This window comes from Apostichopus japonicus, chromosome 19 (assembly GCF_037975245.1).
Source record: "Apostichopus japonicus isolate 1M-3 chromosome 19, ASM3797524v1, whole genome shotgun sequence".
Taxonomy (NCBI): domain Eukaryota; kingdom Metazoa; phylum Echinodermata; class Holothuroidea; order Aspidochirotida; family Stichopodidae; genus Apostichopus; species Apostichopus japonicus.
Genome location: NC_092579.1, coordinates 16161526 through 16188528, shown reverse-complemented (window position 1 = coordinate 16188528; position 27003 = coordinate 16161526). Strand labels below are relative to the sequence as shown.

At 37.2% G+C, this 27003-nt stretch overlaps 2 protein-coding genes across 2 annotated transcripts; both read right to left on the bottom strand.

Annotated features, from left to right (window-relative positions):
- Positions 1–234: 234 nt before the first annotated feature.
- On the bottom strand, positions 235–13201 carry LOC139959977 (uncharacterized). The gene is made up of 10 exons (XM_071957941.1): positions 12436–13201; positions 10041–10358; positions 9291–9572; positions 7807–8124; positions 7060–7341; positions 5099–5383; positions 3417–3692; positions 2049–2309; positions 1496–1759; positions 235–579 (listed from the first exon to the last, which is right to left on the bottom strand). Exons 3-10 carry the CDS (start codon positions 9439–9441, stop codon positions 485–487), a joined length of 1932 nt encoding a protein of 643 aa, XP_071814042.1. The 5' UTR covers positions 9442–9572; positions 10041–10358; positions 12436–13201; the 3' UTR covers positions 235–484.
- Positions 13202–13293: 92 nt separating this feature from the next.
- On the bottom strand, positions 13294–26878 carry LOC139959984 (uronyl 2-sulfotransferase-like). The gene is made up of 8 exons (XM_071957952.1): positions 23973–26878; positions 21028–21146; positions 20478–20591; positions 18394–18500; positions 17471–17582; positions 16473–16561; positions 14477–14640; positions 13294–13575 (listed from the first exon to the last, which is right to left on the bottom strand). The coding sequence occupies exons 1-8, from the start codon at positions 24157–24159 to the stop codon at positions 13424–13426; spliced, it is 1044 nt and encodes a 347-aa protein (XP_071814053.1). The 5' UTR covers positions 24160–26878; the 3' UTR covers positions 13294–13423.
- Between the last annotated feature and the right edge of the window lie 125 nt (positions 26879–27003).

The following is a 27003-nucleotide window of genomic DNA, read 5'->3' as shown; positions in this document are numbered from 1 at the left end:
ATATATATATATATATATATATATATATATATATATATATATATATATATATATATATATATATATATATATATATATATATATACATATATATATATATACATATACATATACATATACATATTCATATACATATACATATACATATATATATATATATATATATATATATATATATATATATATATATATATATATATATATATATATATATATACATATATATGAACGTATATGTAAACGTATTATAATTTAAAACGTAATGAGAAGGAAAATCCAGAAAAGGGAACAAACTTATATATTAGTGAGAGAGGAAAAATGGTAACGTCAAAAATGAAGTTGTCGGTGTAAGGAGTAGGGTGAGGATCATGTGTATATAATAGGGATCAGCGCTGTAATTATGTCAATGTTCCTCTTTCTCTTCCCGGTGTCTTGGCGTTTTTCTTCTACTCCCTCCTTTTATCCTTTTTCGCTCTACCTTCCCTTATTTTCTTTTCCCTTTCTTCCTCTCCTTCCTCCTCTTTTTTTTCCCCCTCTTTTTTCCCTTTCTTCTTCTCCCTTTTTTCCTCTCCTCTTTTTCTAAAAAAAATTTACACAAAATAGAAAATACAAAACATAACATATTTTTTGAGCCAAACGACATCCATAGCAATGTTAAAGACAGACTAATTTTGTACATACAAAGATGGGCTGCTCAGCAGACCCCACCCCCCCCCCATACACACCCCCTTCGTAATTTTCCATTAAAATGTCCGCTCTTTCAATATTCTTCAAAATTTATATAAGTAAATTACATGCTACAAATCTCTATAGTTTGACCATGTTTTAACCATGGTTTGATCAAGGTTATTTACAAATTTGACAATATTCCTCATCCCACTATGGAGGGTTTTTGGCATCTACACAAAAGACATGCCCTCAGAATGCAATACCCTTAAAAATGATAACCGCAATTGGTATATATGTATAAATTATATTGAATTTATACACACAATATTTAATTATGTGTAATGACATAACAAGAAATAACATGTAACTATATGTACACTACTTATACACATGAATATGTAATTATACAAACAAAAACATAATATTATGTGTAATGACATAACATGCAATACCATGGCATAAACATGTGACATGTAAATGCAATATTAGAAGAACATGCATTAACATGTATTAAATTATACACACATGTATATGATTCACTCAAAAAGTGCATGTTATTACGAAACATGTGAGAAGACATGTGTAATTGCATACTTAATATCAATGTAAGTATAACCACTTACAACAGCCCATGATCATGCTATATATAGCACATTGATAGTTATTTGCATTTCATCATTTATTTGTTTTTCCTCAGTGTACAAAACTTGTCATTGTGCAATGAGAGGGGATGTTGTAAGGATTTTATTCTCCAAAATGGGTTATGTGGGATCTCGGGGCTTTACTGGAGATCCCGAATTTCACGGAACGAGTGTATAACACTCACCTGTTCGGCCTTGGGCGTTGCCGACCAATTCTGTGGCACCTTGCACAATGCTGTTCACCTGAATGTTATAGTCTGTACTGGCACTCAAGTTGGGAATGGTAAATGGAGACCCCGCAAAGCTAGTCAGCGTTCTGGTAACTCCCAAGTTGTCTGTGTAAATGATCTGATAGGAGGTTGCTCCTGGGATTTCGGTGAAATCGACCGTGATTGCATCAGTGGTGGTAGACTGGACATTCACTACACCAGATGGCGTTCCTACAGGTACTGTTTGATCGACAATTTAAATAATATAAATCACTTGTAATATTAATGCACTCAATCGCAGTGAACAAAACTAACGGGTAAATCGACGAAAACCTTGTTTCAAAATGGCATTCTTAACACGAGACTCGAAAATTTAAAAAAAAAGAATTATCTGTTGAACTGGCAACTAATGTGGAGAGCAAAAAAAGCGGGAGTCTGAATGATCTTCAAAGTTAAGATCTAACAGTCAACATTCTATATGGCATGGTTTTCTTTTTCTTCTTTATTTGAACAAAACAAAACAACTTACATGTACTTGCATTGCTTTCGCCTGCATAGAAAGCCTGATTGTCAATGAAGACCTTCACCCTGGCTTCGTAGAAGGTGCTAGGATCGAGTCCTGTGAAGCTAAACTGTGTGGCTGTGCCGTCCAGTTGTTGCAGACCCACCACCTGGTTGTTCTCGTCCACCAGCGTGATAAGGTTAGCCATTGCATTCTGGTAGGCGTCCCATAGCACATTCAGACTTGAAGAAGTGATACTGTCTATCTGAACGTTTCCGTCAACGTCCGCTATGAAGCAAGCGAGAGAAGGTAAAATGCAAAGAACTGTTCCATGCGATGAGCTTTAATTCATATAAAGAAGAAAGTGATACATGAATAGTGAACTCCATGCGAGATCTCCTAAATGCCCAATACATGTATACAAAATTGCAAAATTTGCAATCATTTAGAGAGAATTCCTTTTTATATAAGGTTTTGGAAACATCGTGGCTCAATCCATTTTAACTGTCTGCAATATTGTAATGAAAGTCTAATAAAAGGAGAAATTAAATGTGGGAAATGAAGCCGAATAAATGCTTATCACTTTACTTGAAGGATTGGCCAACATCTATACCTTTATAAACGAAAACTTTGACTAGTCTTGATTGCCTTGTGTCAATATAGGGACGGAAAAAACAGTTCATCAAACCGCCGTCTTGTTTTTTTTATATGTTATTTTGTATACTTTATTAACTTTTAACTTAAATATTTATACATTTTTATACTAGAATCTTTCTTCTTAAATGGATATTCAGATGGCAGGACGATACAGTATAACACTTATACATGACAAAGACAGAAACTCCACACTGTTAGTTAAAATTCCCATCTCAATATCTCGTCCTTAAACTCAATATATGGTTCATTGAATGAAACCTATTTCGACTGGCTAAATCCTTGATTCTTCCTCCCACAGAGTATCACTGGAGGTGGTTTGTGATGTCATAAACAGCAAATGCTATACTTTTCTATCATACTCTCCATATTGATACATTTGGAATGTTTGCTTAGCTTAGCTGTCAAGGTTTCCCTGCAGTTACATTCTCGTCAAAATGCAAACATTTTGCTTCTTAGAAATCTGAAGTTTCCGACATGAAAGAAAGGAGAGGTATATTATAAGGCAAGACGAAAAATATTTTCAGCTCAATGGTAGTTATGACATCATTCACTCTGCTGTTGCCACAAAAAAAAAATAATAATTACAGAGGATTACAGTTGATAATTATCTAATCTATCTCGCTTCACATTTAAAACTGCACAGTGATAAACAGAGCAAGTTTTCTTTACTCTATGAAGACAATTCTACGATAATGACTTAGTGTCTACCAAATAGTTCCAGCATCTGGTTTTCCTTACCTATTGGAACAAAATCTGTAGGTCCCAGATCACTCCATATCTGTTGGTCGGTGGGACCAACGTACGTGTAGACCCCAAAATCGTGCGCAACGTCAGCTTGCAATCCACTAACATCGAAGAACATCGTGTTGCTATCCAGATATGTTTGATTTTTGTTGTCACTATTCAGGACAACCACATAGCCATCAAAGTTCCCTGTGGTAGGTGGTGTCCATTCAAACCTGATTGAGTCTAACCCTGTCTGAGTTATGACAGCCAATTCTGGGGGGAAGGGACCTGAAAAGGGAAATAGTTAACTTGTCAATACTCCTCCTTGGAATTTCTTGCCCTTTCTGCACAGCTTGCTGCTTTTTCATGTTTTCTTTCCTTTTTAGTTTTACTCGTTACTTTTTTAGTGTCCTTCTGAGGATCAATGAAGTTATCGTAACTCTTACTCTATTAATCTTCCCATTCCTTTGCACAATTGTATATTGGCTGGTGAAAACCATGAGATACAGGATGGAAGCTGTAGATGAGCAAATCGACGTGAGAACTGTATGAACTTACTCCCTGCATTTAAATTCAATACTTTGACATTGGTCGCAATCCAACAAACCATGAGTATGGAGAGTACCACCTCTCCTTACCCGACGCACCCATTCAAATACATTGTATTCAGCACCGAAAAGTGGTACAAACAATAATTATTACATTGAATAGGAGTAGATAAAGCATAAAACATGGAAGAGATGAGAAAAAAGGGAGGAGAGGACAAAAGCCAACAAAGAATATACTTATTGCACATGGGAATAAAAAAACAAAGGAAATAAACCTATTGCACCAAAGAATAAAAACCTGATAAGCATCCAGACGAAGGTACGTTTGTAATCCTCCTCCTTTCCCAAGGCTCACTAAAGGAAAGTGGATTAGCTACACACTACTCAAAACTGCTAGTACTGATATTGATGAATTTCTTTAATTTCTTTGACTTGATTTGGATTTTTATTGTTTTGTGTTCTATTCTTTGCTTCCTTATTTTTTCTTTCTTGCTTTCTTGCATAGGAGTGTTCTTCTTTCTTAAGCCACAGGACTTCTTAGAAGACTTCCTTTCACAAATTTGCATCCTGTATTCTTATCTTAATTAACCGAAATGTGTTTATTGGTATTGAAAAATAAAGTAAATGATATGGAATGAAATAAAATCAACTTCTTACATTAATTGGAATCAAGTTTCTTTTTATATTTTGATACAAACTTCCCTTAGAAATGCAGTTCATTAGTTTTATTGTACAAGTCCATTGGTTTTTTTTAAGATATCTGATTAGCTCTTTGCATGTCACATTTCGAGACAAAGGTGTCAGGGCAACAGCAATTTTCAGAACTGAATGGAAACCTTCATTACTCTTATTATAAATGTTTTAATTAGTGGCTACATCTAACAGAGTGTCATAGTTTGCTCAAATGTAGGCTTCCTTTGTAAGACATCCCCCTATGTTTGTAAAAATTCACAAACCAAAATGCAGGTGATATTACTCAGCTTGTTTTAATTTTCAAAAATTCTCAATATAAAGACCGTTATCTAATCTTTGGGAACGTGCTCCAACGACTCAAACTCGTTCGATAAATTCTTCCTCTCAAAGTTCACCCTCCGTCTCCTCCACCCCACCCTGATTAAGGCCACAAAACTGCGAATATGAACTAACGTGTGTAAACTACTTCCGGACCGACGTATGGTTGAGGAATGATATTTCCGTCTTGAATAGCATCAATCTGCAGGGAGTACCCAGTTGCTGGGGTTAAGTTTTGGAATAGCTCTGAGAACATCTCCGCTGTGGCGCAAGCGTCAATCGTCTTCGTAATCAGTTGCGCCGGATCTGCAGGGTCTGTGATGGTAATGATGTATTGTATGATGTTCGTATCAGGTTTGTGCTGCCATTCCAATGTCATTGTAGTCTCTGTTAGCTGGCTAATCTGGAACAAGGTGTCAGCTAAATCAAACAACAACAAACTTGAGTGAGTTCAAAATAACTAAAAGCGCAATGAATGATGTCAAAGATGGTGCTTGATTGGATACAGAATTTAAAGGAATTTAAAGGGAATTTGAAAAGAATTTAAAGGAATATTCCAGTGGCACAAATATCAAATTCATATTTAAGAGAAACCAAATCTCAATAGCTCGTACCTAAAACTCAAGATAGATCTATTGTTATCAACATGTAATCTATGTTTGACTGACTTAAACTTTCAGTAACTCCAGAAGGTGGATCGCAGCAGGTGATCCGCAATGTCCTTAGGAGGGGAAATGTTCCCCGAAAAGTTTTTCGTAATCTTGAATCTTCTTGAAACCTGATAGATGCGGAACGCTTTTTCAGCTGTAAATATTTCACTGTGGTTAGGATTTTATCAAAATGAATGCGACTTTTTGCAGAAATATTATTTTCTTCTGTAGATAAATGATTGAAATATTATATTTGACATCATTTACTCTGCTGTTACCTGATGCACTAACCAAATGTCACAACTTAAAAAAATCCATAATTTTACATCACAAAATGCTATGAGGACTTGGTTTTTACCTACAGATCCAGAACATGTACTGCAAATCGCTTCTATAAAGCGATCAAACCCACTCCAGTCACTAGAAAATCCTTTCAAAGAAACTGTGAATCCGTGTGGGCACCCTACAGTAGCGCAAGCAGCAACTTTTACCAAACCCTATGCTCCTTCTCCTTAATATTTAAAACCGTTACAGAGATTACCATTAGACATACACATGCTGCAACACTTTTTTTTAAAAGATACACAAATTCTTTCCCACCGCTAGTTGAAAATCGTCCTCCACATCTTTATTCATCTAGATAGAATCCATGGCTTATCGACTTAGATTTACCATCTGATAAACCCCATCTGTACTTCAGGAAATGGACCTCAATAAGTATGTAGTCTTTGTACATGTTCACTGCACACTGTCTTCAAAGCATTAACTTCCTAATTAATTCTTATTGTTAATTTATCCCTTTGGAATGTGAAAACAGTTGGAATTATGCTCGCTTTAACAGAGCTTAATATTCTCTGACGAGGAAACAGCTTACTCGAGGTGCAAGATTGAGAAAGAATATTTTCTGCATGTATGGATAAATGGTTTACACATCATAGATGTAATTATTGTATCACATTTCAAGGATAAACCAAACAGAAGATCGTAATACCAAATTAATTGAAGCTATTGAACAAGTAACGTTTTGACATCAGAGACCGCCTAGTGCTGTGATCCATTCCCTGGATAAATCAAGATAACTGCATTGTAATCCAAACTACAGAGACAGGTCTTCAAGAGAATAAAAATTGTCACCTAACATCCACTCAATTTAATACTGCAATTCCCAAGCAGTTAGGACAACTGCATTGCAACAAACACCACCCCCCCCCCCTCCCCGACTATGCACAAAGTAACATTCTCAGGGCACAGGAGAACAGACCCTTTGACAAACTCAGCAACATCACAAGACACTTTCAGACGACTGAAGCTTGACATTTATTATAATACATTCTTTTCATTTTGTTTACATTGGAAACATGCACTTTGACTTTGTTTCTTCTTCTCTTCTTCAGCTTCAAGTCCATAGATTGCCTCAAGAACGTAATGAATGTTTACAATCCTTACCCACTGCGACAGGCGTTGCATCTGCTTGTGTAAATGTCGCAGTAGTACTCCACAATCCGAGGTCATTCCTTGTGTAAAAATCGAGGAGCAGCGACTCTACAGGAAAGTTGAAAAAGTAACTGGTTCTGCTAAGTTCAAGGTCGATCCTCATGGCTGTGGTGTCCCCTGGGGAGTAAACGAACACTACAAAACTGGTATAATCTGCAGTGGCGTCCACACCCCATCGTATAGCTGTTCTTGTACCGACAGCCTGGAAACTTCCCTCAACTGGCGGAGGAGAGGCTGTCAGAGAAAGAAGGGAAATGCATTTTATAGCATATTTTTAATGTTACTTGCACGCTAAAGCAGGACTTCCCATTGCATAATTTTGGTTCTAATAGATCATATATCAAGAATGTTTCTACAATCTTCCACTGCCTAATAAGGCCTGTTAATAAACCAGCTCCTTTCAAATAAGGCCACACAAACACACTGATAGAGATTTCAAGGAGACACAAACCCAGTCATGAAATATGTGACAGAAATGCTTGTTTTGTAAAACTACGAAGCTACTACACTGGAGCAGTACTAGGGTCTGACAATTACATGCCTGTCTACTTATTCTCTGAATACTCATCGAAATGAGTAGGCAAGACGTTAGCCCGTGTTCATCCATGATATAATCATATGGATAGGATTTCAATAGGCCTATGTTGTCTTTCTTACCATTGAAATGTACCTAAATGTTAGAAACTATAAACTACACACGTGGGACAGAGTCTTGAGTCACAATTTGTATAGTTGCAGCAGGACCCTCCACGCCATTCCTCCTAGATACTAGTCTATGGTCGATCGTCAGCTGAGGTTGGTTGGCTGGAATGTTCAATGGTGTGAATTCCCAGGTGAAAGGTCCATTGGCAGATATGACCTCCGATGTAGTCGGACCTCCTGCTATACTGAATTCATAGAGGTAGTCATCAACAACATCCGTGCTCGGACTAAAACTGAGCAGAAGGTAGGTCGGATAACCAGCTTCAGGGATTGGTCCAGCCAATACTAACTGTACGTAGACATCCTGTGGAGGAGCTGTGCAAAATGATGAGAGTACAAAAGTGTAGTTTTCATCTACGCAAAGATGGATTCTTTCTTTTTACTGAGTATTTAAAATCCAATCATCATTAATGTCTTTTTACAGTCCATATCAAAAATAAAACTTCTGTGATGTAGAGTACTTCTTGTTTCAAATAAGGACACAGTTCAAGGCATTGGTTTACAGTTGAATCCAGTACGGTGTACTCGTTTTTATTGATAACTTCTGGTAGCAGACTTCGACGCCATCTTTACTCTGACTCTCTGTCGAACGCCAAGTGTGTAATCTATTTTATTACGACACTACATGTGACTCCATGACAAGTTCCACTTATGTGTGATTATCATTTATATCATGCATTGTGTTTGATCAAACTCCCTCTCCGAACCCTGAAAACCCGATCTCAATAGCTTGTACTTAAAACTCAAGATACGATCTACTGTAATCAACATGCAATTTATTTCACTGACTAAACTTTCAGTTACTTCAGGAAGTGGATCGCGGCGATGATCCGCAATGTCATCAGGGCAAATGTTCTCCGAAAGCTTTACTTAATCTTAAATGTTCTTGGTACTTAAAAGATGCGGGATGTTTTCTCAGCTGTCAATATTCTCTGTTCTTAAGATTTCATCAAAATGCAACTTTTTGGAGAAATGTTATTTATCTTCTGTGGATAAATGATTGAAAATTTATTGATATATTTGACATCATACAATCTGCTATTGCCTTTGCACTAATTAAGTTTCACAAATTTAAAAACTCCATAATTTTACGTCACAAAATGCTATAAGGATGTGGTTTTTACCTACAGATCCAAAACATTTTCAGTAAATCGCATGCATAAAGCGACAGCAGTGTAAACCAACCTATATAGACCTTCACGAAAATACAAATGTCACCTAACATACACTCAATTTAATACTGAAAATCCAAAGCAGACAGAGCCCCCACTATGCACACACTTACATACTCAGGGCACAGGAGAACAGACCCTTTTGACAAACATCACAAGACACTTTCACACGACTGAAGCTTAACATTACTTACAATTCCTTTTTGCTAATTTTGTTTACTTTTGAAACATGCACTTGACTTTGTTTCTTCTTCAGCTTCCAAGTCAATATATTGCCTCAAGAAAATAATAAATGTTTACAATCCTTACCAACTGAGACAGGCGTTGCATCTGCTTGTGTAAATGTCGCAGCAGTACTCCACAATCCGCGGTCATTCCTTGTGTAAAAATCGAGGAGCAGCTGCTCTTTGGGGAAGTTGAAAAAGTAACTGGTTTTGCCAATATCAAGGTCCATCCTCATGGCTGTGGTATCCCCCGGGGAGTAAACGAACACTACAAAACTGGTATAATCTGCAGTGGCGTCCACACCCCATCGTATAGCTGTTCTTGTACCGACAGCCTGGAAACGTCCCTCAACTGGCGGAGGAGAGGCTGTCAGAGAAAGAAGGGAAATGCATTTTATAGCATATTTTTAATGTAGTTACTTGCACGCTAAAGCAGGACTTCCCATTGCATAACTTTGGTTCTAATAGATCACATATCGTGAATGTTTTCACAATCTTCCACTGCCTAATAAGGCCTGTTAATAAATCAGCTCCTTTCAAATTGGGCCACACAAACACACTGATAGAGATTTCAAGGAGACACAAACCCAATCATGAAATATGTGACAGAAATGCTTGTTTTGAAAAATTGCGAAGCTACTACCCTGGAGCAGTACTAGGGTCTGACAATTACATGCCTGTCTACTTATTCTCTGAATACTCATCGAAATGAGTAGGCAAGACGTTAGCCCGTGTTCATCCATGATTTAATCATATGGATAGGATTTCAATAGGCCTATGTTGTCTTTCTAACCATTGAAATGTACCTAAATGTTAGAAACTATAAACTACACACGTGGGACAGAGTCTTGAGTCACAATTTGTATAGTTGCAGCAGGACCCTCCACGCCATTCCTCCTAGATACTAGTCTATGGTCGATCGTCAGCTGAGGTTGGTTGGCTGGAATGTTCAATGGTGTGAATTCCCAGGTGAAAGGTCCATTGGCAGATATGACCTCCGATGTAGTCGGACCTCCTGCTATACTGAATTCATAGAGGTAGTCATCAACAACATCCGTGCTCGGACTAAAACTGAGCAGAAGGTAGGTCGGATAACCAGCTTCAGGGATTGGTCCAGCCAATACTTACTGTACGTAGACATCCTGTGGAGGAGCTGTGCAAAATGATGAGAGTACAAAAATGTAGTTTTCATCTACGCAAAGATGGTTTCTCTCTTTTTACTGAGTATTCAAAATCCAATCATCATCAATGTCTCTTTACAGTCCTTGTCAAAAACAAAAATTCTTCCACTTGTGTGCAATCATGCATTGTGTTTGTTCAAAATCCCTCTTCAAACCCTGAATGTGCCTGCCAAGATTTTAATGAATAAAAGGTATTTACAGTAAAAACGTGACCATTATTTATTTATTATCTTGACTAAGTAATAACCGATGAATGATATTGTACGTTTTGTCTAGCTGAGCAGATGTAGCAGTCAATGCTTTGTCAATCTGGTTACTTGGCTATGGCGTAGTAGTATCGATCTACTATGTTGATAAAACCGGAAATTAAAAATTAAGTCCCACACAAAGGTTTGAGAACATGAAATATGTGCATCTAAAAATATATTTTTTCAATGACATTCCATATTGTAAAGTTGTCGGTGTTCAGTATCTCTTTTAGGTCTCGTGTTTTTTGTCTCTTCTTTTATTGTCGTATACTATGAACACTATGAAATAATGCTGGGATGTAGGTGTTAGCTTTGTTTAGTAAAAGAGCGCATATGTAACACAACTGAAACACTACAGCATGCACAGACAAGTTTAATAATAGTTATGGCCAACTCAATTTACATAATTTGCCATAATTTGGGAGTGCCTGTGATTCGGTTAGAAAATTGATTTCCATAGAACAGTTCAGCACAAAGCAACATGTCATTGGTCCTATTGGGATTGAACTCTCTGTGCAGATTTTCTCCCCAATCTCTTATGATCGATACATATAGAAAAGGGGTAAGCAGTACTTTTGCAAGCATGTAAGTGCAATGCCATAAATGTGCTGTAAGTTTCTAGTTATAGACCTCTTGGTCCACCAAGTTTACAGTCATACAATCCCTACTGCTAAATTATCACATATTTTCCACATGTACCCACCAAATGCTGTAACGAATTCTGCAATCACACAAGTCAATCTATCATGAGCCATTGACTGAGGATATGCTTGATGTATAAAGGATTAGGCCTGTTAGTACTTACTGATACAAAGTTGAGTGTTATCTACTATATCTGCTATATCCAGGGTCTAGTTAATAACAATACAGCAGCTGAGCATACGACATTAGTAAATGGATTTCTATGTCATTGCTTCTACTATCGTTTCCTAAGTATTACCTGTGAAATTGCAGTCCATTGCCACATTTTTGACGATTTTGACACCCAAATGCGGCACACGATATTACCTTTTCAAGTGATTTATGTTAACTTTATCACTTTAGTTATGTCAAAGACATAGTGTTCGTATTACGTGCCGGTACTTTCTTACCGTACAAGCAGAGCACCGACAGTTGGATGAGTGGCTTCATTATATGTCGCATGACGTCATTCTTCATATTTCAATTTCTATAATATATATATATATATAGTTTCTGACAAATGATTTATATCCAGGGCGGGGTCTGTTCCTTTTGTTGAAATTATTCGATTTTCTGTAACAGTCATTCTCTACCAGGGAGTGACAGGTGTGATTTGTATCGTCATACGACAAATTTCTGGCAGAGCATGATGAATTCATACAAATATAAATTACGAAACGTGTACGTTTTAAAGCCGATATCTCGTTTCACTTCTTATATATACTTATTATATTTTGGTTGCTGGGATGTTAACGTATTTATTTATGTATATATATATATATATATATATAGATATATATTTATTTATTTATTTATATATTTACATAAAAAACATATATTATATATATACATTTATATATTTAACATAGTAAGCTCCATTCCTTGTGATAATGTTAATACTTAAACGATAACTCATTAATAGCCCAAATCATTTTATTTGTACGTCCTTCACGATATAAGATTCGCAATATTCTACATTTCCGTTGTCGTGGTTCTCGGCGCATTTCTCTCTTCTTCTTCTTTTTTGCTTCTTTTCTTTTCTTAAAAAAATTACCTGGAAAATCATGCTATGTGGAACGCGGACCAAAAGCCTTTATAACTTTTTTCTGAGAATACTAACCTTGTGCGTTCACCCTCGCAACGAAAATGGCAAGAAACAGAAGCACAGTTTTCCATTTAAATTCCATGTCGTTGATGAGTAAAGTTTGTTCTTACACAATTGACTCAGTGTATACTCCGATTTTTTACTGACTGAGCATCTGGATCAAAATTCCATTAAAAACGCCAAAAGAATAAAAAAGAACAAATTTAGAACTTGAAGGAATTGTTGCCAACCCGTCTTATATGGCTTCGCGAATTGCTTTTAACGTTAAACAACGATTGAAAGTGTCTTTTTTCACATACTTGAGTAAAATATAAATAGATATCAAAAATGTAACAATTACATTGACAGTAGTAGTGCTTAGTCAAACCTATCCAACTTAGAATGAAATGTCCTACCAATTGTATAGAAATATAACATGAAATGTACGTCATTCGACGACAGATTTTCGTGTGCCTAGCATAGATAAATTTCACACTACCTCAGTTTCATAACAAATGATTTGTATCCAGGGCGGGGTCTGCTCCTTTTGTTGAAATAATTCGATTTTCTGTAAAACAGTCATTCTCTATTAGGGAGTGACAGGTGTGATTTGTGTCTAGGTCGGGGAGTCTGCTCATGTTGTTGTAATAATTCAAAACAGTCATTCTTTACCAGGTGTGAATTTATCGTCATACGAAGTATTTGTGACGGAGCATCATGAATTCATACAAATATAAATTACGAAACGTGTACATTTTAAGGGCGACAGCTTGTTTCACTTCTAATGGGTGTATACACACATATTCATATATATATATATATATATATATATATATATATATATATATATATATATATATATATATATATATATATATGTATATATATATATATATGTATATATATATATATGTATGTATGTATATATAGGCCTACATCCTAGCCTACTACAAGTCTTCATGTTACAGTTTATTTCTGCAATGGTTATAGCAAGAGTTGACGTCGCTGTGTTACTAAACGTTGCTCACTCTACTTCTAAGCATTTCTTTAAATCATGGAATCGTCTCTTAACGATATCGTAAAATTCGTAGGTTTGTGACATAACTTCGCGAAGTTTCTGCACTGTCTGGTTTAACGGAGGCTTTTTGACCACTGTAGTATATGATTTCTTCATTTCTGGTGGGAAAATAAAAGGAATTATTTAAGTAAACGGGGTAGCGAGTAATCAATAAGTAAGGTCATTGTTTAAAGTGAGCCAAATATAAATAAAACAATGTAAAAAGACACTCATTCAATCAAGATGAAAGTGTAAAGAAATAAAAGCCGTTAGTTTATCATAGACTGAAAACTGCCAGGGAAACAAGTGATGCGTTCATTTTTGTCTTTGTTTTAAGCCTTAAGATTTGTCAATTGGTTCCAAGCCATGATGAGAAACTAGTCAGTGACACTGGAATTTGAATATTTTAAATTAACATCGATTACAAATTAAATCAGATTTCCTGGTTGTTTAATAAAAGGTGTTTTTGCAATTTTTTTGTAATCTAATGTTTAATCTAAAGTGTAATTTTTATTAATTTTAACGGCATTAATAATTTGAAACTAAAAATCGATGACAAAAGTACAGTTTATACGTAGCTGAACTAAAGAATTGTCAAAAGATCCAGAACACGGCTGCTCGAATAACGTTCACAAAGCGAATAAGCGTATACTGCCATTACTCCAATACTGCAAAACCTGCTTTGGTTACCGATCAATATACTCATGTAGTTTATGACACCCTTATTTTGGCCTTCCGTGCTATTAAAATTAATGCCGCAAGTTACTTATGTGCTATCTTGCATCAATTAACTACAAATAGGCCGCCTAGATCACAATATCTTAACCAGCTTTAATGTTCCAATGTCTCGTTTGAAACGATGTGGGATAGTAATCTTATCTTAAGTTATAATCAATTTGTTTCAACTTTTCAGAAATTGCCAACCAAACACAATAAGTTTTTCCTTTTCCTTTTCTTTTACTAAGGAACATCTTTATTATACTATCAAATAACATACGGTGTGAATATAGGTTAACTTACTTTTAGCGTTTCGCTTGTACGCACTGGAGATTCCTTTAAATACATCGGGTAAAAGTTTCTGTAAGACCCTTATGGTATCGTCCATTTCTTCTGTCAGGCCAACTACAAGAAAATTGTCGAGATTGGACACCGCTTGGTCAAGAGACCATCTGTTCGATGAATCACTGAAATGGGATAATGAAATGTATGGTTTCATCATTGCTTCCTCATATCAAAGACACACATCCCCCTGCTCATCAAATCTGTTCCCCGCCAGCCTCTGCCACCCACCCCCGCACCTTCCCCTAGGCGATTGAACCATCTCGATCTGGATGTATGTCGACTTTGTTCAATACAGCCCTGTATTCAAGTTAGGATAATAAAAGCAGATTGTAGCCAGTTTTGCTAGTGTAGTTTAATACATTTCTGGTCACCTGTGACGGAACAATGCCATTCCTTTGGAGAAAACCTCACTAAAGTCTCAATCTATAAACAGAGTAAGCATAAAGCATAATATGCAATGCTTTAGTGCTGCATCTAGTACAGTTTCCGAGTACAAAGCCCCAAGTACGAGTTCAAAGTCACTTTGAATGTATTTTATAGTCTCTCGGCAATAACATTGCCGTGCAAATTTAAACAATTAACAGTAAGGTATCAGAGTGACGGTAACAGCGTGACCTAAGGCTTATTACATGATACGGGTGTGTAAAGTTAAGAAACTCATGTACTACAGTTGAAATATTAATTTTACAAGTTAGAATTTTTACATGACTAGACATATGAGTAATTTAGAATGTCTTAATATGAGATATTTGCATTGGTGTAGAAATTTATGTTTTTTAACAAAGACTTGCTTAGAAATGTTGCCATCTTGAGGGAAATTTGAATTGTACCAGATATGTTTACTTTATCATCATCATCATCATCATCATCATCATCATCATCATCATCATCATCATCATCATCATCATCATCATCATCATCATCATCATCATCATCATCATCATCATCATCATCATCATCATTATCATCATCATCATCATTAATATTCAAGCTCTCTGATATTTCAGTCTGTTTGTATATATGTTTGTTTGTTTCTGTTTTTTTCTTTTCTGTTTTTGCTTTTGTTGTTCTTATTGCAATTAGGAGATTGAAACTTTTCTCATTCACATGAGAGTGAATAAGTCTTAAAAAGTTCCCACACAGTTCATTTATTCGTAGAGCTGAACATCTGTGCATGTACTGACCATTCTTGTTGAGAAACTTTGCTGATCCATAGCGGATTATATACGGGACACCAAAAAGGTAGCGCTATTAAAGAACAGGCCAGATACAGGCCAAACGTACACGTATTGACATTACTCGTTTTGCATATACAGTCGTGTTATGAACAAAGGCGTAGGAGGCGGGGGGGGGGTGCTGGGGGCTGCAGCCCCTAACCAAATATCTTTTTGAAAATTCGGGCACCTACTGAAAGAAAAATCAATTGCAATGTGTTTTTCAATAGTTAAACTTATATTAATATTATCATTATTATTGTAACGACTTCCCCAAAAGTCATAACAAATATGGAAGGGTAATAACACAGCATATGATTGTATGTAATTGGCATGCGATGTCAAAACCGAAGCATGCCTATATGGTATGCACATAATTTTGGTTCTATTTTCGGACAAGTCGTTACAGCCCGCCCCCCCCCCCAACCAAATTGGGCTCCTACGCCTATGGTTATAAAAGGTATATAATTTTTGTGCTACATGGTGTGTTTAATGAAAACGCACAGTGATAGCATGCTTAGCAACCTTATGGAAAGGAGCACATTCCTTGTGACATGCTAGTTACTAGTCATATCGGAGAGGAGAGAAAAAAGGGGGTGTGTGTGGGTGGGGGTGGGGTGGGGGTACACTTACTTCATATTAACAGGATAAGGATAGGATTATTTTCTTAAAGAGGGTAAACCTATATATGTTGAGTCAATGATTATTACGTCATAATGATGTGACGTATATATTACTACCTGCAATTTGGATGAAATCCACAGAAAAACGGTAAATATCCGGTTGGGTGACACTGACCAGTTAGAACGCATTCATCAATATTGTTTGTCTGTGAAACCAACAAACAAAAAAGAAGTTAGATGGATGGATTGATGGACGGACGGACGGACGGACGGACGGACGGACGGACGGACGGACGGACGGACGGACGGACGGACGGACGGACGGACGGACGGACGGACGGACGGACGGACGGACGGACGGACGGACGGATGGATGAACCCCTTATGTTGTTGTCATATTAAAAATCATCTGTACTGTCCTTAATATATCCAAAAAATAGACCAAACATGTTTTTTTATAAGTGTCACTAATTGTACAGTTTACTTAATTATTGAGAGTGCCTAATATTCTTTCGTAGTATTTAATCAACCAGCAGAACACATAGGAAATACGATTTCGAGTGGCCATTCAAGTTCCGTGACATTTAATAATTCTTAAGGGATGATTCTTGTCATAATTTAACATGCTGGAGTGATAATTCGTAGTCTAACAAACAGTTTTCAGACAATTAACCTTTCTAATCATATGCTTGATATATGTTATACAAGTTCTTTAAGGTACGTTAAACCATTGAATTAAGATGAATTCAGCTTATTACTTCACACAGGCATCGGAGCATCCAAAGATGACATTCAACACCAACCATGTTGCCCTTTCTAACTTTGTGATTGCAATGTCAGTCAAAATATATATAAAAAAAAATACTACCATGATTATACAAAATATATGGTCGAACCAGAGCAAGTGTAGTACGACAAAATACAATTCAAAATGGCGACGAAATATTTATACTGATTCAAAACTGATTTTACATGAGTGCTAGATAATGCATAGTGGTGTACATTGCCGATATACAACTCATGTGGAGGAGATGAAGGGTGTAGAACGAAATTTGCACTGTCGACAACGAAATATATTAAATTCCCTTCCCTATTCCTATTCCTTTTTAACGTACCTCTATTCCTGCTTTCTTTTCCATATTATTTGAGTCTCCGTACCAGCTGTAATAGAGATGTGATATGTACCTTTCAACTGGATCTCGTATGATATTGATGTACGTATATTGTCTAAAATTGAAGGAAACAAAGAATAAAAGAAAACATAACTAAATTATCGTCAATTATACTAACATAGTCTTAGTCTCATGTTTCTGTGGTTTCTCAGTAGATCATTTCACACATGTGAGGGTTTGATAATAATGGGTGGAACGACGTATCATTCTGTGGATCAGCTTCATGCCCCCCACACCATGAGAAAGAAAGACCGAATTCACAAAAATCGTTTTATGCAATACATATATATATAGAACATGTATATGCGGTACAACCTATAGACAGTCGGGAAAAAAAATGTCATTCTTATTTCAAACTTTGCAGAAAAGAGCACCATTGTGCATCTGAGCAGCCTCCATCATTTTAACAGAAAATTCTCAAAGGGTTGGGGTCAACATTATGAACAGACTCCTTTATTTAATTTTATAGCTTGCATATTTTGCATAGCTTGCATAGCTTGCATTTTGCACTTTGCATAGCTTGCATTTAATTTTATAGCTTGCAACCATTCGAAATGGTTGTCCTTTTTTCATGCTTTGGGTAGGGAGGGCAGGCAGGTAACCTTAGCCAGGCTTGGGCACAAGGAGCCTTGCCCTTCCACCCCTCCCATGCAGTCTTCTGTGCCACCATCATGGGTACGAATCTCACAAGCTGCAGAACACGAGTATGGTGACCCTCTTTAAATTATTGTCGCCCTCCAATTCCTGAATCAGGGCATAATAGGAACATTACAACCAGACTAACTATACTAGGCCTATACTATAACACACTGTGTTGTTTGTATATGGGCAAAGTTCAAGGACAACTTCACGTGGCCTATACTTACTTTCCTGACATTGGTGTGTAAAAGCTATGTCCTCTCATTAAGCGTGGACCGGTCTTGTGTTTTTTGTAGAACGCACGCAGATTCACCTCATCTCGATATAACTCGTACTGAGGATAAACAAATGATCTATCAGCAATCATCATATCAAGTAGGGAATTAGTCAATACCCATAAACTTTCATGGTACTGAAGGTCACCACACAGTACAATCGTCCACACACGTTTCTGGATACGTGATTGTAAACATATAATAAGTTTAGCATGATATAAGAGATTATGTTTAGAGCCGAAAGTAATTATTTGCAATTTGTCACTTTTTAGTTTACACAATTAACTCGTCACTTACAAAGGTCACTAGTGCAAAGGCCTAGCCTATATACATGTATTCAACTCAAGGCTGGTCTTATACCTAACATGCAATCGAGAGAGACACGGTACCTTACTACTTTCCCGTGTTAACAACAGCTCTGGCAGAGCAATTTCCAAACTTTATTAAATAGACAAATTTCTCAAATGTCTTAAAATCACTTTCAACTTTCTTGATTTTTACACTGTCGGTAAAGCAGGCTATATTTACAATGTTGAACATCAAAGAATGATGCAAACATACAAGAAGAAGTCAACGATTGTAGTATTTCAAGCAACGTTTTCCCATTTCGGTGGTATGAGTATCATTAGCTATGGTCACTATTGTAACTATGGTAACTTTGGTAACTATGGTAAATATGGTAACTATGGTCACTATTGTAACTATGGTAACTGGCTGAACCATTTAAACTTTCCCCACAGTTGGATAAAACGACTCGAGTCTCTAGTTGCTTACCAAACATTTACTTCTATCATGTGCTGTTGCTTCACCCATATCCTTCCTCATTGTTAGGAAATCATTAAATTTACTAAAGCATAAAGGAAAATTACCCTCATTTAGTACAAGTTTGTAGAAGATATATAGTTCAGAAATCTTTCTTTCTTCCCGGCTATAAAAATTGAGACTCTTGTTGCTGATACATTTTGCAGGCAGTTTAATTTTTTTAAATTTAAGGTAACCTTCGTAAAGCTTATTCAATTTCTTCCCCGAAAGAAAGTATCATAAATCATCATTTAATTGTATACACCTGTGTACCGTTAACAAATTTATCAAAGTATATCTGGTTTACGCTACAGAAAGGCATTGCATATGAGCGTCGTGTAGTGTTTCGTTGATCAAGTAAGTATAAATTTAGTATACGTTGAAAATTAGCTGCAGACTGACCAGAAAATAGCAACTGGAAATCGTCATGAATGAGAGACCCTGCTATTATTGTTGTTTTACGTAACAACTGGTATTCTCACGTGACTTTTAAATGAATGTTATGTTGATTTCCACAAGGGATCTCATCTCATTACTAGCTTGAAACCAGTGGGGTGTTTAGGACACGTTGCAATTGATGGACTAACCTTGACTTAGTAAAGAAATAAGTATTATGTTCAGGGCGAATGCGTTAGTATAATACTGTATACTGTGACCTCTTTCTCGATCATATACAAGCGTGTAGCTATAGCAGCCCGCTTGTTGGTCTTTTCAATGCTTCAGTTCCAATTGCCCATACGTAGTTTGCCAATTGCCTTCCGACCAGTGGCGGCACCAGCCAAGACAATGGGGGGGGGGGCTGCTAGAAGGCAAGGCATAGTTTTTTGGGGGGGCAAAGACTATAACACTGATATGGGGGCGGGGACTAAGGGGTGGGGGCATTTCCTCCCCTTTGTGAATTTTACGCAAAAAGTGACTTAGACTCAAATGGTGCTTTCATTTGACAAATTTTCATATTAATGCATTGCATGGGAAGCTGTTTCTAACACAAACAATAAGCCTACTTCGATATCTTCTGGATAAGTTGCAGATCTGATTAGTGGGCAACTGGGGCAAGTGAAAATCTGGGGGACATTTTCCCCCTTATGCCACATCCCCGGGTATCGCCGCAACTGCTTTCTATGGCGGGCCATCTGTCTCAAAAAGTGGGGAATCAACTTATACCGATTTAAATTGACATATCCCAATTTCCTTCTACTTATAGTGCCAGTTTCTAGCAGCTTAAATTGAATTACCGGAATGAAAATGGACTTTCCCCGTCTATTACGATGACCAAATAGTTCCCTCGCCAAGGATGATATGGTCCGACTGCCTGTCTTTGGTACAGCGTTGTATACTATTACGTGATCCTGTGAGAAAGCAAGGTTATCTCTACAGTAATCTCTGGTTGTACACTGGCAATACTTCAATAGTGTACGAACAACAAGATTCCAGAAAAGGGTTGATACCATCTAAACCTACCTCACAAATCACCCCTAGCCGGCAAAATTCAGAACCCTGCCCCCCCCCCCGCACCCATCCATCGCTTGCACATATCTTATATTGGGAATCATTGGACATAACCAAGCATTTTTCACAGTCGTTTATTAGTTGTTCAATTATTATTTATTTTTTGCTAACAATCCAATTCATTTATCAATGGTACTAAATTTGTGGAAAGTTGTGTTCCCATTTCCAACCTTTTTGAACAATTTATTTAATGATCATGGTTCACCATTATCCTCGAGTATTTAATTTTCACATGCATGTATATGTGAAACCAAAACTTTCCCACAGTCCCCTTACCAATCCACGAAGTATCTTTTCTTTGCACCATGAACGATTGTTACCATGATTAGGAGCGACTGTTGCCATGGTGACTGGTGGAATGACGAGACGGTGGGCAGACGAATTCTTGACGAAATCTGAATTATTACAGAAGAGGTAGTATTAGTTAAAAATATAGTATATCTTAGTTATCTTTCATAGAAAGACAACAAATCCCAAACTCTTTAGTTGACCGACATTAATGAGGTGTTCTACATTCGTTATGACCGTTCAAGGATAGTTATATTAGGAAGGGTGGGTGGGGGGGGGGTCGGGCATACTATAAGTTGTGAATATGACAAAAGCTTAGTTAGAATGACGTCATACGTTGTATAACCCAATTACAAAAACTGGATAATGATGATGTGAAACATCGAAAATAAAGGCAAGAAACTATTTTTTATCGAATCTTAGGGATGTGGTATTTTTGACGTCATATATAATTATTCATGCGTGCTTTATATGTAACAAACAGACTAAAACTCTCTTTGGAGTTATGGCTGCTCATTAAAATCGGTATTATATTAGTGATAATGGTTGGATTGTTTCAACCTTTTAATGGCGATAGAATTTACATACGGAATAGTAGGCTTATTTGGTTTGTTCAGGATCAAATTACCTGACTTTACGGTGCAAAAAAATTGAACTTTAAGCAGGCTTTCACCCTCTAAAGTAAACTCATTCATCCCTCATATAACAAATATCCACATTAAACACACACACACACACATATATATATATATATATATATAGAACCCTTGATAATAAAAGTGAACAATGCATATCATACCAGAAGTGACTAACGTGAACGTTTATTTTATAACTTCCTTATAGCTGGTTGCCACGTGAACTATAACATCCTTCGTTACAGTTCACTGGGATTCCCCTGTCTCTATATATTCGAAGAAGATCCTGCTCATTAGCGTGTTTCAAACCAGAGCTGCTAGTCTGTGCTTGATTACAAATTTGGCGTTCTTCAAATTCCAATGCCCCGGTGGAAATTGAAAGGCCCGACCAAACAGTACTTTTCAAGGGCGTAGGAACCGGGGGGCTGGGGGGGCGCCAGCCCCCCCCCCCCAGTGAAAAATATGGGGGGCGGAAGTATCGTTCCGCCCCCCCGCTCCGCAAGTCAGAAAACCCCTTTTTCATTTCCAAATGAGAAAAAAAATCTCATTTGAAGCACCAAATTGCATCTAAGGCCAGGTGAAAATGCAAAATTCTTTACAAAATGGAGTGGGTGTTGAAGTGTGCTATATTGCACCAAATTGCATCTGAGGCCACCTGGAAATGCAAAAAAATTCCAAAGGGGAGGGGGACACCCCCTCCCCTTAGACCCCTCCCCCAGGCCGGCCATCAGTCTTCAGCCCCCCCCCCCCACTCAAAAGTACCTTCCTACGCCACTGGTACTTTTGTTTTCTTTGACATGTTTATACTTTTTCCTGGAGAGAGGAAGAGGGGGCATTTTTGGTGGCCTAGCAATTTAAGAGAAATCGTAGCTGAAAAGTGTTAAATTCCCCCACTTTAATATTGATTTCAACCATTTCATGTTGTTCAATCCGACCCAACGCTGCATATATATATGCCTATGTGTCGATGAACACATTGAATTTCATTCTACTCCTTTTCATTCCTTCATATTCACCTAAGAGACGAATTGCGAGCCCGCACAATTCCTACCTGCAAGTATGCATAGTAAGCACGTTAACATAAACATGTTGACGACCAGTGTCCAAACCAGGTTAATACAAAGGGCCCCGCCACCAGCAGACAGGATATGACAACGATCCTTTTTTTAAATATATAAATATCAAAAACAAAACAAAAACATTTATTATGTGCCGTACAATCTAAGCAGTTTTAAATTCTTTAACAATGATGCGAAATACAGCACCTTTCTTTGCATTTAAGAACTCTCCATTTTAACCAAATTTCTCGAAGGTCTTCCCCCCCCCCGCCCCCACCTAGACACCTCCCCTATATGACATTAGAACATAATCCAACACCCTATCCAAGTACAAACTTGGTAGTTCCGCCCCTTTTGATGACTTCCAGTAGCAATGGTACAAGCATTACGGTATGTTGTCCTCGAATAATCACACTTAGGTACATTATCAGTGATATTGACACGAGAACCGGTTAATTAACGCCGGATATTAAGAGAATAAGGGGGACGGGAAGGAGATTAACAGGCTTGTAGTATACAAAATCATCACAAGTTACAGAAAACAAGCAATGTGCCGTCTTTAAATTGTTGGTGCACCTCCTTAACTTGTTGCAAGGGGCCCTTCTAACTTTGAATTGTTGACAACGGGCCTGAGAGTTGAGAAGTAATAGAAAGCTGAGAATATCGTAAATTAGGGTTGTTAAGCCGAGTGTCTGTAGATATGAGAAACTTTTATGTGGTTAAGGGGGTTTGAATGTAAACGACGCTACTATTTCCATCATTTGAACTTACTAAAAACATTTTAAGAAAAGTCACCGAGGAGAGAACCTGGGCACGAAAACCAAACTACCGAACGACTGATCCGCTCTCAACCCCAGTCCCCTTGCATCGAGACTGTAACTGTGTGATCATCGTCGGGTGTGTATCACCATTCCCCTCGAAAGGGAACATATACTACCCATGATCGCCGAGAAGAGAACTTACTAAATAGTACAAGTTAAAGGTTTCCAGTGTATAAGTCTGCCTGCGTGTGCTACCACATATATAAACCAATTGCAAAGAAGTCTGATTCATATTATTTGTGGGGGTGGGCTACGCACGTTCCCCTGTACTTCCACTACCACCCCCCCCCCCGCCGTAGCTACGGCCCTGGCTCTGACGAGCACCATAAAAATGATTCTCTACTTTTTTCTCTCTCTCACTCACTCTGACACATATATCGCACATATTATCATATGATATAAGACAATATTAAAATTACCCTGCTTTGTTTTAATGTCGTCATCAATTGGCTCGGATTCATCAATATTCATTGTCGCCATCGATCTGTTGAACTGTTTCTTTTGCAGTATCGTAAATATGTTTACCATGGAGATTATTGAACACGCTACAAGGCAGGTAAGAAGAATTCGTAAACAAAAAGTCGACGACGAGTGACTGAAAAACATGCTTTTGGAAATGCTGCTGCTGCTCCAGAAAGAAATAATGTCTTTGATATGCAGATTATGTCAATTATCTACGTCACGAATATCATTACCATATTTGAAGTCGATTTGGTTGTTTCAGTATTCTCGTTTTCCCCTTCAATTTCTGTAACGTGTTCTGAATGATGCATAAAATAGCATTGCAATGCTTTATGTTTCTTTGCATACCAACCTTTACCGATGGTATAACTTAGGCTGGTTTCCGTATAGGCCTATCATGATATCGGTGGCATTTAAGTCTGTATAGTATATATATGCCTCATTAAGATTTTCTTGATTTGGAATGCATCACGAACAAATAGTGCTGCAAGGTCCGCAACAGAAACTATATTTTTCTACCATTCACCATCAATATGATGATATCATATCCTTAGGCTTGTTACTGCAGAGATGACGGTTCGTGCGTGGTCTTGGGAAATATTGAGCGATCAATTTCGATTCTGAGAGAGTTGCTGGTATTGGAGTTTGAACGTGAGAAATACAGAGAACAAGGTATAGCATGTCATTAGATCCACTTCGGCAGTCGCCAGACAGAAATTTAAGTCTTAACGGCTTTGTTTAAAACTCAAATACAAGAGAAATATTTGATATGCAAGCAAACACTTATTACGTTTAAAACACACACAAATGACTCCATAAAAATAAGTAAGCATGAACGTGTCCGAAGGATGTATTTATAATTGGCCTTTCCGTTCTACAATCAGCTTGTCGTCGTTCAAGGTAATTATTCGGCAAAATGAAAACGATGAATTTTTAGTAATAGTCCTACTCAAATTGTATCGTATAACACAGCTGTATATGTATATGACACACAGGAGGCGAAGTATACACTAGTACCAAGCAACAGAAAGTATAGACCTACATACGCCAGGTCTTCTACGAAAGAATGACAAACTGGATTCCGCCATGAATTAGAAAATGTCAGAAAAGACTGGTGCGGAATGGTGCTTGTTTGAATAGAACTATATGCTTTGTATATACACTGCATAAATTAATCAGTGGAGGGATTATCAGTGTTAGTGTGCTGCACGATATTGTTCTATAGTATAACCATTTTCTACGTTATACAGTTGTAGGACTGCGTGACGCGACCGGGTCTAGAACACACAAAGACCACGTAACGCATGATTGCATGTTAGGGTATCAAACTTGCATGGTGGTTAGACCATGGAGCTATAAACAGATGGATAGACATAATAACAGAAACCGACACACTACGATATATCGAGAGATGATAGGTTTAGTGGCTGAAATGTCTTCTGTTTAAAATAGAAAAAGTATGCGGTAAACAGAGGTTTCCATCAGTAGGCTGCAGGGCGGGGTGGGCGAACAGGAAGAAAGTTGAGAGGTGGGCGAACCTTTCCTCAAGTGGCCTATATCTATTCAGTTGGTAGAAATATCTCAGTTAGCTACTGCTCACTCCATTGGGCTCATTTACCGGCCCTCGGCTTCTACAACCCTGACAGCCATCCCTCTATGTGGAGCTTGTTCTCTGGCATAATATATGTATACATACGTACACGTCGTATAGTGCGGCGTCACTAAGTTGACTAAACAGATCCCGGTTCCCAAAACCTTTCATAAATTGCAAAATTGAAAAGTTTCCATAGTAATTGATCATCCCTGGCTGATCATCCACATTATAAGGATGATATTTGCCAAAGAGATGTATGTATGTATGTGCGTGTGAATGATGTGTGTATGCAGTGTGTATGCATACATTCATGTATGTAGGCCTATGTATGTATATAATTCAATATGCCTAGTTTCATTGTAAGATGAAAATTAAAAAGCTAAAAAAGTTTAAGATAAACAGGAGCACTTTAAGGAAAATAAGAGCAGCTATACGCTGCAGAAGCTAAGCTAAGCTTCTATTTGAGAAATAATATTTGCTTCGCAAATATGTCTGAGTAGTTTTATCCATTGTTTTTGCGAATAATATCAGACATTAGCGGGATAACAGGGTCATTATCTTTCCTCCCATCTCTTTGTTTCCATTGAATTATGCTCATTCTTAGCAGACATAGTTTGTTACAATATTAAAAAAGTGTTTAATAAAGAAAGACAAAGATACATTGTTGGTTATTTTTTGTTTTATTGAAATAAATAATCAATGATAAAAGTTTGACAATTTTGAAAAGTCCAAAGGCTATAATTACCGTTAACTTATGTTCTTGAATACTTAAAATACAGAGCTGCCTTTGTACGTATATTTAAACCAGAATACAAAACTGTATTGAGGTTTGATGGATGACTTCATCGTTAACAGCGTATGAGCCAATGTTATCCTCGTAAGATATCATCAAAAGCTTTAGGAACTATTCCCCGAAATGGACTAATTTCAACTGCAGTTAGCCCTTATTACTGTAGGGTGTATACGAACCACCCCTTGTTAGTCCCCGGAACATTTCCCGATATTGTCGAATATTGGAATGTTTTTCAACAAACGAGAAATTGTAAGTTTTCGACAGTTTGTAGTCTAATATTCATTAATAATAATGAGTAATAATATCTTTAACATTACTAAAATGGATAAAGGGTACATTTCAACAACTTAAAATGGAGGCACTTCTTATTTATGGTAAACAAAATCGGCACTTTCATGTATTCTATACAGAGGAAAGAACACTTGCTCATTCAAATTATTATGTTTAAAAAACCTAAAACCTGCTTTTTGACTTCTTACACGCGACTGAGGTACGTGTCAAAAGCTCATCTAAATGAAATACGCCTCATAAATATTAATGGTATGTAAAGGTAACTATGGAACGACAAACGTACCGGTTATTAGCCACAACCAAATGTATA

Bases quoted from the DNA above. Each gene is read 5' to 3' on its own strand.
- LOC139959977 (XM_071957941.1), bottom strand. From the start codon at position 9,441: ATGAGGATGGACCTTGATATTGGCAAAACCAGTTACTTTTTCAACTTC. The intron at 8,125-9,290 runs GTAAGGATTGTA...CATTTTGCACAG, and splicing joins TGCAACGCCTGTCTCAGTTG to CTCCTCCACAGGATGTCTAC. The intron at 2,310-3,416 runs GTAAGGAAAACC...CTTGCTTCATAG, and splicing joins TACAGATTTTGTTCCAATAG to CGGACGTTGACGGAAACGTT.
- LOC139959984 (XM_071957952.1), bottom strand. From the start codon at position 24,159: ATGTTTTTCAGTCACTCGTCGTCGACTTTTTGTTTACGAATTCTTCTT. The intron at 14,641-16,472 runs GTAGTAATATAT...ATCCCATTTCAG, and splicing joins GGATTTCATCCAAATTGCAG to TGATTCATCGAACAGATGGT. The intron at 13,576-14,476 runs GTAAGTTAACCT...TTTTCCCACCAG, and splicing joins GTACAAGCGAAACGCTAAAA to AAATGAAGAAATCATATACT.